At 41.7% G+C, this 13,080-nt stretch overlaps 1 protein-coding gene across 1 annotated transcript in view; it reads left to right on the top strand.

Moving 5' to 3' along the window:
• LOC111144434 (CUB and Sushi multiple domains 1) overlaps window positions 1-13,080 on the top strand; it is a 1,720,260-nt gene that overhangs the window by 1,326,720 nt on the left and 380,460 nt on the right. Inside the window, exons 12-14 of the mRNA XM_022498737.1 lie at window positions 5,736-5,918; window positions 7,144-7,470; window positions 8,509-8,703. Coding sequence (XP_022354445.1) covers window positions 5,736-5,918; window positions 7,144-7,470; window positions 8,509-8,703 — 705 coding nt within the window. The remainder of the gene's footprint in view (window positions 1-5,735; window positions 5,919-7,143; window positions 7,471-8,508; window positions 8,704-13,080) is intronic.

Genomic DNA, 13,080 nt, shown 5'->3' with positions numbered 1-13,080 from the left:
GCTGTAAGGAGCAGCCTTGCCGAAGTTCGAAAGGTAAGGGCTTTTTCTATTCTTTTTGGACTTGTTTCATTTTGAAACCATGGGCCAGTAATGCTGAGTGTTGGGTAAGATGGTGGAAATAAACACTGCAAAGGAGAATGTGTCCTGAGGAACATCTCATTATGGCCGAAGGGATGGTGGCGGTCCCTGAGTCTGGCTGTCCCTGAGTTCCGGCAGCTCCTCTGGGTTCTGCTCTTGGCCGAGTTGCTCTGGACCCAGTCTCCGGACCCAGCAGTGTGATCATCACTGCTCTGGCTCCAACACGAGCTTTCTTTTGCATGACCCACAAGGTAAACATGCAGGGCTGACCACAAAACATGTAAAAGTTCAGAGTACAGTTTCCTTCTGGCTGCTTGTTTTTATTTTAAAGAGATTTGATTCATACTACTAACTTCAGAATGTCTTCACAATGACAGACATCTCACCAAGAGTGCTGTGATGCTCCCCCATCAGTCTGCTCAAAGGACTAGATTAGAGACCTCTTGAAGATCATTAATTATTCTTGGTCCTGTTACCTTGGCACATAGGATGTGCTCCACAAATAGTTTTGGGAGAGTATCAAAGAGGATAAGGGATCCAAGTTCCCATGAATATGGAATGAAAGATCTGTGACTTGAACCTGAATTCTCTGGGCAGATCCCTTTCCTGTAACACATGTTGCCCACCAAGTATATACACATAGGTTGATAGAGGTTAAAACCTTCATGATAATTTGGGATTAGCGTTCTTGGCAATTTCACAATAGACTGAGAAAAAATTACTTGTCTTGTGTGGTTTCTCTAGCTCTTACAGTATCATCATAATACAGTACAATGAAAGAACAGTGTCCTAGTCAAGGTCTAGAAGTTTGCATTGCCTGGTCCTTGACCCCCTCATTGTTTTTCTGTTTTGCTTATCTCCTCCTTTATCACCAGACTGTAATCACACTTTGTTTCTAGCTGTTGGTCCACCCTGCCACATGGATCCGTCACTCATCCCCTTGTCTTAGATCTGCTCACTCTGTGCGCAGCATTCTGCTTTCTTATGCTCATGGGCATGCCCTCCCTTTTCATCTCGGCTCAAATGTGAATTTCAGAGACCATCCCTGGATGTTTCACCTGAAACAGAGAACCCTTCCCCTCTGCATTCCCTCTTACCCTGCTTTCTCTTTCTTCAGTGAATTTATCACTATCTGATATATTTTATATTACTGGTTTATTTTCTGCTGACTGTCCTAAGCTACACACTTCAGAAGACCAGTGACTTGGTCTGTTCTTTTTCTTCTTAGACCGTCCAGTTAGAACAGTTGATGTACTGTGCTCAAAAATATTAGTCACAGACTGAAAAATTGGGCAAAGGCTAGTAACTCTTTTCAGGGGAGAAAAAAAAATCAGCAGCTTGTGTTATAGCTGGGAACTGTACATAAGCCTGGTCAGACATTTCAGAAGTTCCTTTAAAGAACAAAACAATACCAACCATCCACTTTATTTCAGACACTATTTTTAGTACTAGCAAATACAAAGAAAGATATGGATTAGTCATCACTCTGGAAAAATTTACAGTGCCATGGGGTAGGGAGACAGGTTCACAACTAAAATCAGTCCTGACTGGATTCCTTCTGAAACCTCTACAAAAAAGCGACCTGTCATTTCTGGAACAGGAAGCAAAATCTGGGCCATGGGAATTGGAAGGGGCTTTAGTGAAGGGGGTACCTTGACAGAAAAGGTGATATCTTCGATGGGGGTGGGAGGGACCAGAACAGAAAAAACTTGGGAGCATGAGAGATCATGGACTATTGAGCAGTCTTTGGCTTGAGTACAAGAACCCTTCATGGAGTGGGAGAAATTTAGGTTGAAGACATGTAAAGTATTTGGAAAACACATGCCGTTGTGTGCTACTTGGTCTTTTATGACATGCAGGCACCTAACAGGTCTACCTACAGGTGCGCTCTTGTGTGGTGCTGGAAGAAGACAGGACATCCCCTAGAATACTGAGGAGAACATTCAGAAGTGAAAGCCAAAACCACTGAGGCCCCAATATGTCAGAAAGTTGTATGAATAGCGTTTGATAAGGGACACAAAGCCAAGACACTTAGTTAGGCAAAGGAAGCCAAGGGAACTTAGTTATGACTAAAACATGTGTTCATGTGTCTGGGCTTCTGCTGCCCTGTGCTGGGGTCATGACAGGGGCAAAGACGGTACAAGAGGAATAATCAGCCAGGTCTGCGTTAGGTCTGCACCACACCTGAGGTGAGTGTTGGAGAGCAGCCACGGTTCCATGGTTCGAGAGGCTTGTACTGGATTGAACACGATTGCCTTTTGTAGATCAAAACTTGCCAAGTCACTCACAGGATCACATCATTCATCTTACTTTCTCGTGATCTTTCTCAGAAATGTACCTCCCGGTTTTCTATGTTAGTCTGGTTGCACCCCTCTCTTTTCCAGTATCTAGTCCAAAGTGATATCCCATTTATGCAAACATTTTATTCTCTCCAGGAAGACCACACGAGCATGCCTGAAATTCTCCTGACCAGGCTGCTTGGTCAGTCTCGCTATCTGCTCTCTGTCATCTAATACGATAGGCTGCTGAAAACAAAAATGCTCGGTACATCAAAAGAGCACATCGTGGATCTAATTACTCGTTTATTATGTAAGCATTTACAGGCATAATATATCTAATAAAAATAAAATGTATTAGAGATGAATGGTAAATATGCAATGTCAATGTACTTACTATAAATGTTTTAGATCAATTTTTTGTCATTCAAAAATAAACAGTTCATAAAATTCAGAATTAATTACTATGATAATTGATAATGAAATAATGTTATTTAGTACTTTTAAAGGTCACTGTCAAAGAAAAAGAAAAGCATATCAACAGGAACATTACGGAGCCCTCAGACTGTTAAACGGCTCTTCCCGCTGAATGGACAGTACTAGATGGGCAGGGAGGATATAATCACAACTGGGTGTTTTCTTTAGGCCCTAATTATCAAATCCCATTTCTAGATTGATAATTTGGAAGATATTTTGACCAACTTTTTTTTTTCCCTGTCTCTAGGGGCTTCGATCTTTCAATTGATAGCAAATTCTAGTATTTATTAAAAAACAGAATCTCAAGGTCATCTCTGAGTCATCTCTGATATCTCTGACTCATCATCTCAGACATTCAGGTGATAGCAAAATTTGATAATTCCTAAGGCTGGAGGCTGAGATTGGCTTGCACACACATGTGCTGATACCAGACCCCGTGCTGCCTGATTGCTGGTCATAGTCGATGTGGAGCACCTAATGATAGGTGTGTTGGATGGATAGCAGGTTGTGCTCCAGGCCAGCTGTGCCCTCGCATCTGGATGCGTGGACATCAACATCATTGGTGGAAACAGCATTCTCTTGGCTCTCAGCATGAGGGGCAGATCTGTCGTCATCCACGTCCACATTGTGGGTCAAACGACAGACATTTTATGTCTGAGCACTTTGTAGTCAGGAGTTCTCAGACTCAGTTAACGTAGAAAATGGTATCATCCCACATGCCGTAGTTGATTTCCTTGTAAGAAGACATTATGAATTTTAGCATCATGGAGGCAGAACAAACTTCTAGAAGTCTAAGGCTTACTAACAATCATAGTAACGGCTAATATTTTGAGCCCTGTATGCGGGGTCCTGTACGTGAACTACTTAAGTCCCTCAGCTGTCCTTGGAGGTAGGAAGTGGTTGCTGAGGATGTATAAATGAGACTTGGAAAGACTAAATTGCTCATGGTGGCCAGACAAAGGCCAGGAGGCTCAACACCAAGTCTAGCTTCCTGACTCCTGAACTCAGCGCTGTGTTCATTGCCAGAAATGTGGAGTGCCCAGCCCCCTACCCAGCTGGGAGGCCATGCCACATGCAACCTCTTTTCTGTTAGAAACCATTGATGTGAATTGCCTTTTTTAAGTGGGGAAAACATAAAACTTGGTTCAAGGCATCCCAAGTATTAAATTCAAGCAAATCCACTTCTAGATCTGTTCAAACAAAGGCCATCAACTTGAACTCCAAGGTCTATCCTTAAGTAAACATGTTCTCTGGTGCATTCTTTAGCTTGTGTTACGTGCAGGAACACTTTTGTTCTTCTGGAATCATTAGCGTAAGGATTGCCTTCTTCATTTGATAGCCTATCGGGTTAGCAGAGCACACTGGACCTGTTACCCAACACCTGGTTTTGTTTCTTTGCTATCTGCCTAAGAAAGCAGATGTGACAATACCCATCTATTGAAAATCTTGATGCCATTGTGATGTCACTGGTTGATTTCACTTCTCTGATACTGCTGAACACTCAGAAGAAAAGTTTCTCTTCTCAAGTAGAATCAGCCACCGTGGGTCATTCTCTGGGCATGTGTCCATTCCCCACACCATCAAAAAAGTCAGCCCTGAGCCATTCTACAAACATCCTCAAAATTGTGAATTTGATCAGCAAGTGGTTAGATGACTAATGAAACCTAAGTGCCAAATTGTGCTCAGTCACTGCAAAATAATAGAGTAAGACCATGAAGAATTTCAGCAGGTTGACCAAGGGATGCATTTTCGGTGTGTGCATGGAAGCCATCTTGTGTCTGTTGAAGCTCACTTCTCTCCCTCCTCCCACTCACCAGTGCTGCGGAGTGATCTTTTACACTTGTATTCACACCACACTGTGTCTCATGGTGAAAGCCTGCCATGCCTCCTTCCACACCACTTTGCACAAAAACCTGACAGGCCACTCAGAAGGGGCCCCTCGCTTCCCCTCCACCCGGGAGCTCCAACCACACTGGGCTGGTGTCTCTGGAGAAGGGGATGATTTCAGATTTCCTTCAGGGCTGAGTTATACTTTCTGTTTCCTCCCTCATCCATTATTCTGTAAACCTTTGAACATCTTCATTTTGCTTCAAACCACCTATGGTGACCAGAAATCATATACATTTAAAGAATTTTATTGTTCCCTTCATACAATGTGAGCACCACGAGTGGGAGAATTGTGTCTTGTTTGTTCAGTAACCTCATTATGTAGAACACAGTCTAACACATAGCTGGCCCTCAAAACATATTTTTTATATGAATCCACAAGAAGCATTTTACTTAATACGTTCTATGTGGTTAGCATTTAAGACAGAGCAAATGTTGAAATATATGGATGGTTTTGGTGCATTTGTGTCCTTCCTGTTTTAAGGCAAAGGGGCTTGACTCAATGTAGTTTCTTCCTGGCTGAAGACCATTAATATATCCATTTTGTTTCATAAATGGGTTTTAAGATTAAGGGAAAGAATATTCAAATGGATTTACTGATTTAAATATGCAGTAGTGAATGAACAATCTTACTTGTATTCTTTACATTTAAAAGTGGATCGATTCAAACACACTTGGTCTTTACATTTGCATTGCAGCAATCCTGGACAGTAGGTAGTAAGCGCCTGGGCCAGGAACACGTACCTATAAAGCCCACCACTCCCGTTGCCAGCGCATCTGCGTGGCCATTCGTCTCCCTTAAAAGTCAATAAATTAAGTACCTTTCTCTCAAGTTAAATCAGTTTATCCCCCCAGGGTTTTGTAATTAAATATTGGATGGCATGAACATCTTTTTGAAACTTTTAACAAAAGCTGTGTCTCAACCAGCAAAAAGGAACTTGTTCACTTTCTCAGTTGTTTAAAAAAAATGTTCCCTGTGTATTTTTTTCACAGTTCATTTTTCTTTCCCGTTTTCAGAAATTGAAAAGGGAGGCTGTGGGGACCCTGGAGTTCCTGCCTACGGGAAGCGGACTGGCGACAGCTTCCTCCACGGGGACACGCTGACATTCGAGTGCCAGGCGGCCTTTGAGCTGGTGGGAGAGCGCGTGATCACGTGCCAGCAGAACAACCAGTGGTCCGGCAACAAACCCAGCTGTGTATGTGAGTACTGCGCTGGCCGGCGGCTCTGTCCTGCGACTGCCAGGCAGGGGAGACGGAGGGAAAGGGGCAGGTGCACCTCGGAAGGGGAAGCATTCAGAACCTCTGGGGAGTGCTCCGTTGACCAAACAAAGCAGGGGTGTTCTCGAGCACCAACTTCCCTGCTTCACTCACGCAGGTAAAGCTAATCCATGCTATGGCTCCGTCTCCTACATAACTTGTAGCTGAGATCTCTCTGCCAGCAAGAACAGACCATGCGCAGAGGAGCCTTGCCTCCTTCTAGAGCTTCTGAAGTGGGAGGGTCTGAGACACCCACAGGCAATGGACCTGATAGCTTTGATAATGTCTAACACAGAAACACCAGTTGTGAGTGTGGGTGACATCAGCTTATGGTGCCCAGAATTGCCTGCTTCCTCCTAAGTACAGGGTTTTAACAAATAGAAACAAAGTACTTCATGGTGATCTAAAAGCAAGATTTTTTTTTTTTTTTTTTTGGTAACTGAACGTAGCATGTTACTAATGTAGCATTTTTTGTGACTCAGTGTAACATGTCACCTGAAAGACAAATAGGGACTTGTGTGGATTGAAAAGCAAAGCCACACCCTAGAAATAATCCAACAGGTGTCCTCTCAACATATGTGTGTATATGTATGTAAACTCATTTTAAGTACATGCTCTTAAAAGGTAAATGTTTCAAGAGATTTTTATATTGTCCACCCAGTATACGGTCTGAATTTTTTTATTGTTACCCGATAACTAATAATACATAAATAACTTGGAAAAATGCATTTTAAAGGCAAACATAAAATATAAAGAGAAAAGGTATCCAAGAAGACTAAACAGAACCAATATTATTTCTGGAAATTGCTCCTGAGACACAGACATAACTTTTCATATTAATGTTTGCTCTTCCGAAGGCAGAAAGTTATAACTAGAAATTCTAATATTTGCTCCAGGTTTCCACGACCTCGGCTCGGATCATTTCGGAGTCAAGCTTATACTCGATTATGTGTGGGCTCTGGTTGTAGTGTGTACCATGAAATATTCTATTTACAGTTTAGGGAGCGAAGGGATGTTATGGTGTAGGATTACCGATGCAAAAGTGGTTGGACGGTCCGAGCTCTGCAGGTGTGGGTGCCTTCAGAGGAGGCTGCCGTCAGTCAGCGTCACGTGGCCGGTTGTTTGGCTGTGTGCAAAATGGTACGAAAACGTGTCTGTGTCTTCACAGTTTCCTGCTTCTTCAACTTTACTGCATCGTCGGGAATTATTCTCTCACCCAATTACCCCGAGGAATACGGCAACAACATGAACTGTGTCTGGTTGATCATTTCCGAACCAGGAAGCAGAATTCACCTCATCTTTAACGATTTCGACGTGGAACCCCAGTTTGATTTCCTTGCGATCAAAGATGACGGCATTTCTGATATCACCGTCCTGGGCACCTTCTCGGGCCACGAGGTCCCCTCACAGCTGGCCAGCAGCGGGCACATAGTCCGCTTGGAATTCCAGTCCGACCACTCCACGACCGGCAGGGGGTTCAACATCACTTACACCAGTAAGCAAGCCTCCCCCTGCACCACTTCTAGGCCCCCTTTATTTAAATGATTGTGGCATGTGGGGTCCAGGCTGACGCTTTGTAAGGTAATGGGAGTAACACAATTAGACAGTGTTGTCCCATCAACCTAAGGGCATCACTCCATTTGGGCTGGTGTCTCTGTCAGCCTTATAGTAGGGTTAGCGCTCATGTTCCTTTTTTCTTTCTCTCGTTTTCCTTCCTTCCTTCCTCCCTCCCCTCCTTCCTCTCCCACTTTCTATACCTATTTCCATCCATCCATCCATCCATCCATCCATCCACACATCCTCCATTCAAAGAAATAGTGTAGTGAAAAGGATTGAGGCATTTGGGGTCTAGAGCCATGGATTAGAACACCAGCACTTGTATATACTTAGTGAATTTTGGTAAGAGGACACTTTTCTTTGTCTCAGTGTCCTCATTTGAAAACCAGATTGTATTTAAGAACATCTACTTCAATGCATTATTGAGGGAGTAGAATAAGGTAATAATATTAAAGATGAGTTATAAATCATAATTTGCTAAGAGAAGTCATCAACTTCTCTTAGACGCTGTGCTTAGGTTGCCAGGAATCATTTCATTTAATATTGCAGTAACACTGCGATATAGGCTTGGCATTCCTCATCTGTAAATTAGAATATCTAACCAGATCATCAGAATGTCTGCTGAAGGGCAGGAAAAAACACAAGAGCCAAGGTTCTAACCCAGATGTGTCTGAATCAAAATCCCTTCCAGCCCCTGCCATATTTCTGTTTTTTCTTAATACATGTGAAAAGTGCTTTCAAACTGTGAAATGCAGTATAAATGACAGTTTTACATATCTGTGTACCATCTTTTCTTTCTCTTTCCTTCTGTCTTACTAGGTATCAGTATCTTATTTATTTAATGCAATTATCGGTCTATAAATGCAGAACTGAACTTTGGAACAATAAATGGCTTTATTAGTAGGCTTTGTTTCTTTCTTTTTTGAATACACATGTTTAATATTAAAGTATTTCTATTCATTTGTTTTCCTTTTAGCATTTGGTCAGAATGAGTGTCATGACCCTGGCATTCCCATAAACGGACGGCGTTTTGGTGACAGATTTCTGCTGGGGAGCTCAGTTTCCTTCCACTGTGACGATGGCTTTGTCAAAACGCAGGGGTCGGAGTCCATCACCTGCATCCTGCAGGACGGGAATGTCGTCTGGAGCTCCACGGTGCCTCGCTGCGAAGGTGAGCGTCTCCTCTCATTTGCCAGTTATCTCCCTGTGCAAGGGCGCATCGGACTTGACAAACAAAGGGACCAGAAACCATGCTGGTTTCCTAGGGCTGCTGTCACAAAGCACACAGACCGGAGGCTTAAACAGTAGAAACTGAGTGTCTCACAGTCCTGGAGGCTGGACATCCAAGAGCAAGGTGTCCGCGGGGCTGGTGCCCACTGAGCTGCGAAGGAGGATCTGTTCTGGTTCTCCACCAGCTTCCGGGGGTTTGCTCGTGTCTTTGGAGTGGCTTGGTTGCCAGAAGCATCATCTCAGCTTTCTCCGTGTGAGCGCACCTCTGTTTCCCGATGTCTCCTCTTTCTCATGACACCAGTCGCATGAGATCAGAGCCATGCTAATAACTCACCTTAACCAAGCGCAGCTAAAAAGACCCTCTGTCCGAACAAGATCACATCTTCAGGTGCTGGAATGAAAAATCCAAAATACACATTTTGGAAAGACATAATTCAGCCTCTAAGAATGGCACAGTTTTTAGTAGCTATGTTGTTTTATTGCCCTTAAGGTACCTGATGTAAATACTGCCTAACTAATTTTCTTCTCGACATTTCTACTCTGGAGAACTGTGTAAAAAAGCCGAGGGTGCGTGCAGAATCAGGAGCATATCACCTCTAATGTTTACTCATATGAAAATTAGTGACTTAGAATATATATTCACACCCTATCAAAATGTCCCATACATGTTGAGCTAAGAAAAGCTTTATAAAAAACTCATCTCCAATAAATACCAAGAAATACATTTTTTTAAAAGATTATTTATTTATTTATTTGAGAGAAAGAGAGACAGAGTGAGAGAGCATGAGAGGAGAGGTCAGAGGGAGAATCAGACTCCCCATGGAGCTGGAAGCCTGATGTGGGACTCGATCCCAGGACTCCGGGATCATGACCTGAGCCGAAGGCAGTCACTTAACCAACTGAGCCACCTAGGTGCCCAAGAAATACATTTTTAAATAGACTTTTTAAAGAGCAGTTTTTGGTTCACAGCAAATTTAAATGGAAGGTATAGAGATTTCCCTTATGTCCCTTGCCCCCGCAGAAGAACAGTCTCCCCCACTAGCAACAGCCCTACCAGACGGTTTCATTAGTTACAAGTGACGAACCCACAGGGACATGTCTCTATCACCCAGAGTCCATAGCTGCATTTTAGGTCACTCTTGGTGTTGTACATTGTGTGGGTTTGGACAAATGTATGGTGACATGCATCCATCATTAAAGCATCATGCAGAGCGGTCTCACTGCCCTAATGTCCTGCGCTCGACCCGTTCACTCTCCCACAGCACCCAGCCCCTGCCCCCACCGATCTCTTTGCTACTTCTGTCGCTTTGCCTTTTCTGGAATGTCACACGGTTACAGCATATAGTCTGTGGTCTTTTCAAATGGGCAAAAATTACTAATTTTAATGCAAAGCTAAAGTACCATTTTTGTCTATCAGATGGGCAAATATTTGAACACCTTAATAAGATGTAAGGTTGAGGAGTAACTGACATTTCCTGGACAAGCTGTTGAAGGTATAAAATTATGGCATCATAGTGTAAATTCATATTAAGGGTTTTAAATTGTTTCTTACTTTTTTAGCTATAAATGGTATTTCTGGTTGTAAGGACATATTCAAACAACTCTGAAAAGATAATTTTTTCCCCTCAAGAATGCTTTCTGCAGTATTAAACATAAAAACCAAAGATGCAAACAATTCAATTTTAAACAACAAAGAATGAGCTAGATAAATCACCACAAACCTCAAAAAAAATTGTAACATCAAAGATGTTCATCATATATTATCATGTGAAAAACCAGGTGATATGACCACTTGTGTTCCAATAAGCCATTTTAAACATATATTTAAGTATCTCATGATGATAATAATTTTTAAAAGCCTGAAAAGAAAATATACACCAAAATATTAGTCACAGTGATGGGTGATTTTTTTCCGCATTGTTAATTTTTTTATTTTCTCAATTGTCTTTGGCCAGTAGGTCCTCATTTTAGAATAAGTAAATTCAAGAGAAATAATGTGTCAAATATAACCTGGAGTTGAAGGTTATTTCCTCTCTAGAGTGACCGACCTACCGTTGCCAGGGGGCGGTCTAGGCAGGACCTGAATCTATATGGGGAAGGATGAACTCCCTGGCCAGCTGACAAGCCGTGCAGGGGGAGGGGCTCCTGCCTCACACCCGTACCCTTCAGTCCAATTATCAAAGTTAGTGTCCATCGTCTAAGGGTCAGGATTATGTTAAATCTACATAAAGATGTTCTCACTTTCACATTTTCATGAAGGGCTTAGTTTGGTGGGTGATGAACATCACTGGGGGTAGAAAATCGACAAATTGAAGGGAAAGAGCTCAACAGAAGCTTTTCCATCCCTATCTGTCTCTATCACATATTTTAAATGTACAGCTTTTAGATGTTACATTGTATCTGGTGTTAATAAACAGGTCATTCTCCTTTACATGTAAGTGAACATACACTCCTGGGTGCGCCAGTGATAGTAACGACAGTGTGTGTGCGTGCGTATTTGCTGGTGCCGCTCCAGCATATCATATGGGGGAAAATGACAGTACTTTCTAGTCTCTGCTCTCTCTGGCCATGATTCTCCGCATCCTGGGTGTGCTTCCCCGTAAAATGCTTCTGCAGCTGCGTTACAGGCTCAGGGCAAGTATGTCCATCTGCACGGTCAAGGGAAGGGAGGGGCTCTCAGAAGTGGCAGATGATGTTTCTAATAAAGTTGGACACCGGGAGAAAGTATCCTATTAAATGGAAATGAGCCATCCTCTCAAATTTGGAAAAGACCTTCAGAGAAGTTCAGTCAAAACTCAGCTGTGGGTTAACACAGAAAACAGTTAACACAGAGGACTAGTAAATGGTGGAAGAGTGTTTTTTTTTTTTTTTAATAATTTACTTGTACTGAAAAACCCAATTATAGAGCCCTGATGAGTCTCAGAAAGTACACACAGATACTCTGATAGTATGACTAATTAGATACTCCAACTGATGTCCTTGGTGAAGAGAAACAGAAATGCTACTTTCAGAATTAAGTGCATCTAGTTGGAAAAAATCAAATGGGAAAGGAAAGATTTAGTAGCACAAGCACATTTAATTGAAGAGACACAGAAGGAAGTTCAAGTATCTTAGAGTATATACACATTCCTTATTTTTTTTTCAAGTATTACTTGTTGCCATCAATTCTTTAATTGATCATAAGGTCGAGGCCACATGCATATGCAGTTACAGTGGAAACGTATGATATGAATAGAACCACAGACAATCGAAACATATGAAACGAATAGAACCACAGACAAATACTTGAGAGACACTATGTGGCAAAGCCTCAAGCCCGAAGGGATATGCTACCCAGAAACCCTGTGAGCGGGAACCCTTTCTGCTACGATAATGCGAGACAGGAAGCCTATGCTAGGAGGCAAATGCCCCAGGATCGAACAGAAAGACAAAAAGTGAAGGAACTTATTGATAATGTTAACAAGTTAGAAAAAAAAAATTAGAATGTTATATTAATAAAAATCAAGAATTAGAATAATGTAAGTGAATTATTTTTTTGGTATCAATAAGATAGACAAGGCTTCTTTGAATCTGATAAAAAAAAAAACTAGGAAGAAAGGCAATTATAGGTATTCAACAAAATAGAAGAAAAATAACCATGGTTACAAAAATAATAACTCAACATGATAATAAAATAATAAGTTCTTATTACTAATAATAACTTTACATAAAGAGCGAAAGTCTCACAATAAACCATTTCCTCTAAAAATTATGTTTATTTTTTCTGGCAGAATTTACTGGATACCAACACGTCATGTGTATAAATTTTCTGGCGTTTGTAGGAAAGATTTATCTCTACTCATTTGTTCTGCCTCTAGCCTCCCCATAAATTTCAGTGCAGCTCATTGTCACTAAAAGCACAAGTTAATTGGGGGTGTGTGTGTGTGTGAGTGTACAAGAATACATCATCAGCTCTATGGCAACAAATTTTAATGTTCAATGAAATTGGTGATTTCCTAGCAAAATATAAATTATTCACAGTGACTCAAATAAAAGTATAAAGTGTAAATAAACAGAAAACCTGAGAAGAGATTTGAAAAGAGTTTAAAGTTTGGATGCTGAGAAAGACACAAGCAAGGGAGGTGTGCAAGGAAGTTCTCTCCCTTCCAAGTCTGGAGAACTTGAGCGTTGAGAACTGCACTATCACAGCTAGTGCAAAAATGGCCCAATTCCTGTGTACCATTTTACAAAGGCAGTGTTAAGTGTAATATGCCTGAGCCAGATAATTACATAAAGCTATAGAAAAAATAAATGTAATCAAGATGAGCTTATTTTAGAA

This window comes from Enhydra lutris, unplaced genomic scaffold (assembly GCF_002288905.1).
Source record: "Enhydra lutris kenyoni isolate GAN:26980312 unplaced genomic scaffold, ASM228890v2 scaffoldscaffold11, whole genome shotgun sequence".
Classification (NCBI taxonomy): Eukaryota; Metazoa; Chordata; class Mammalia; order Carnivora; family Mustelidae; genus Enhydra; species Enhydra lutris.
The sequence above is the reverse complement of the archived record's forward strand: the minus strand, read 5'-3'. Positions and strand labels throughout refer to the sequence as shown.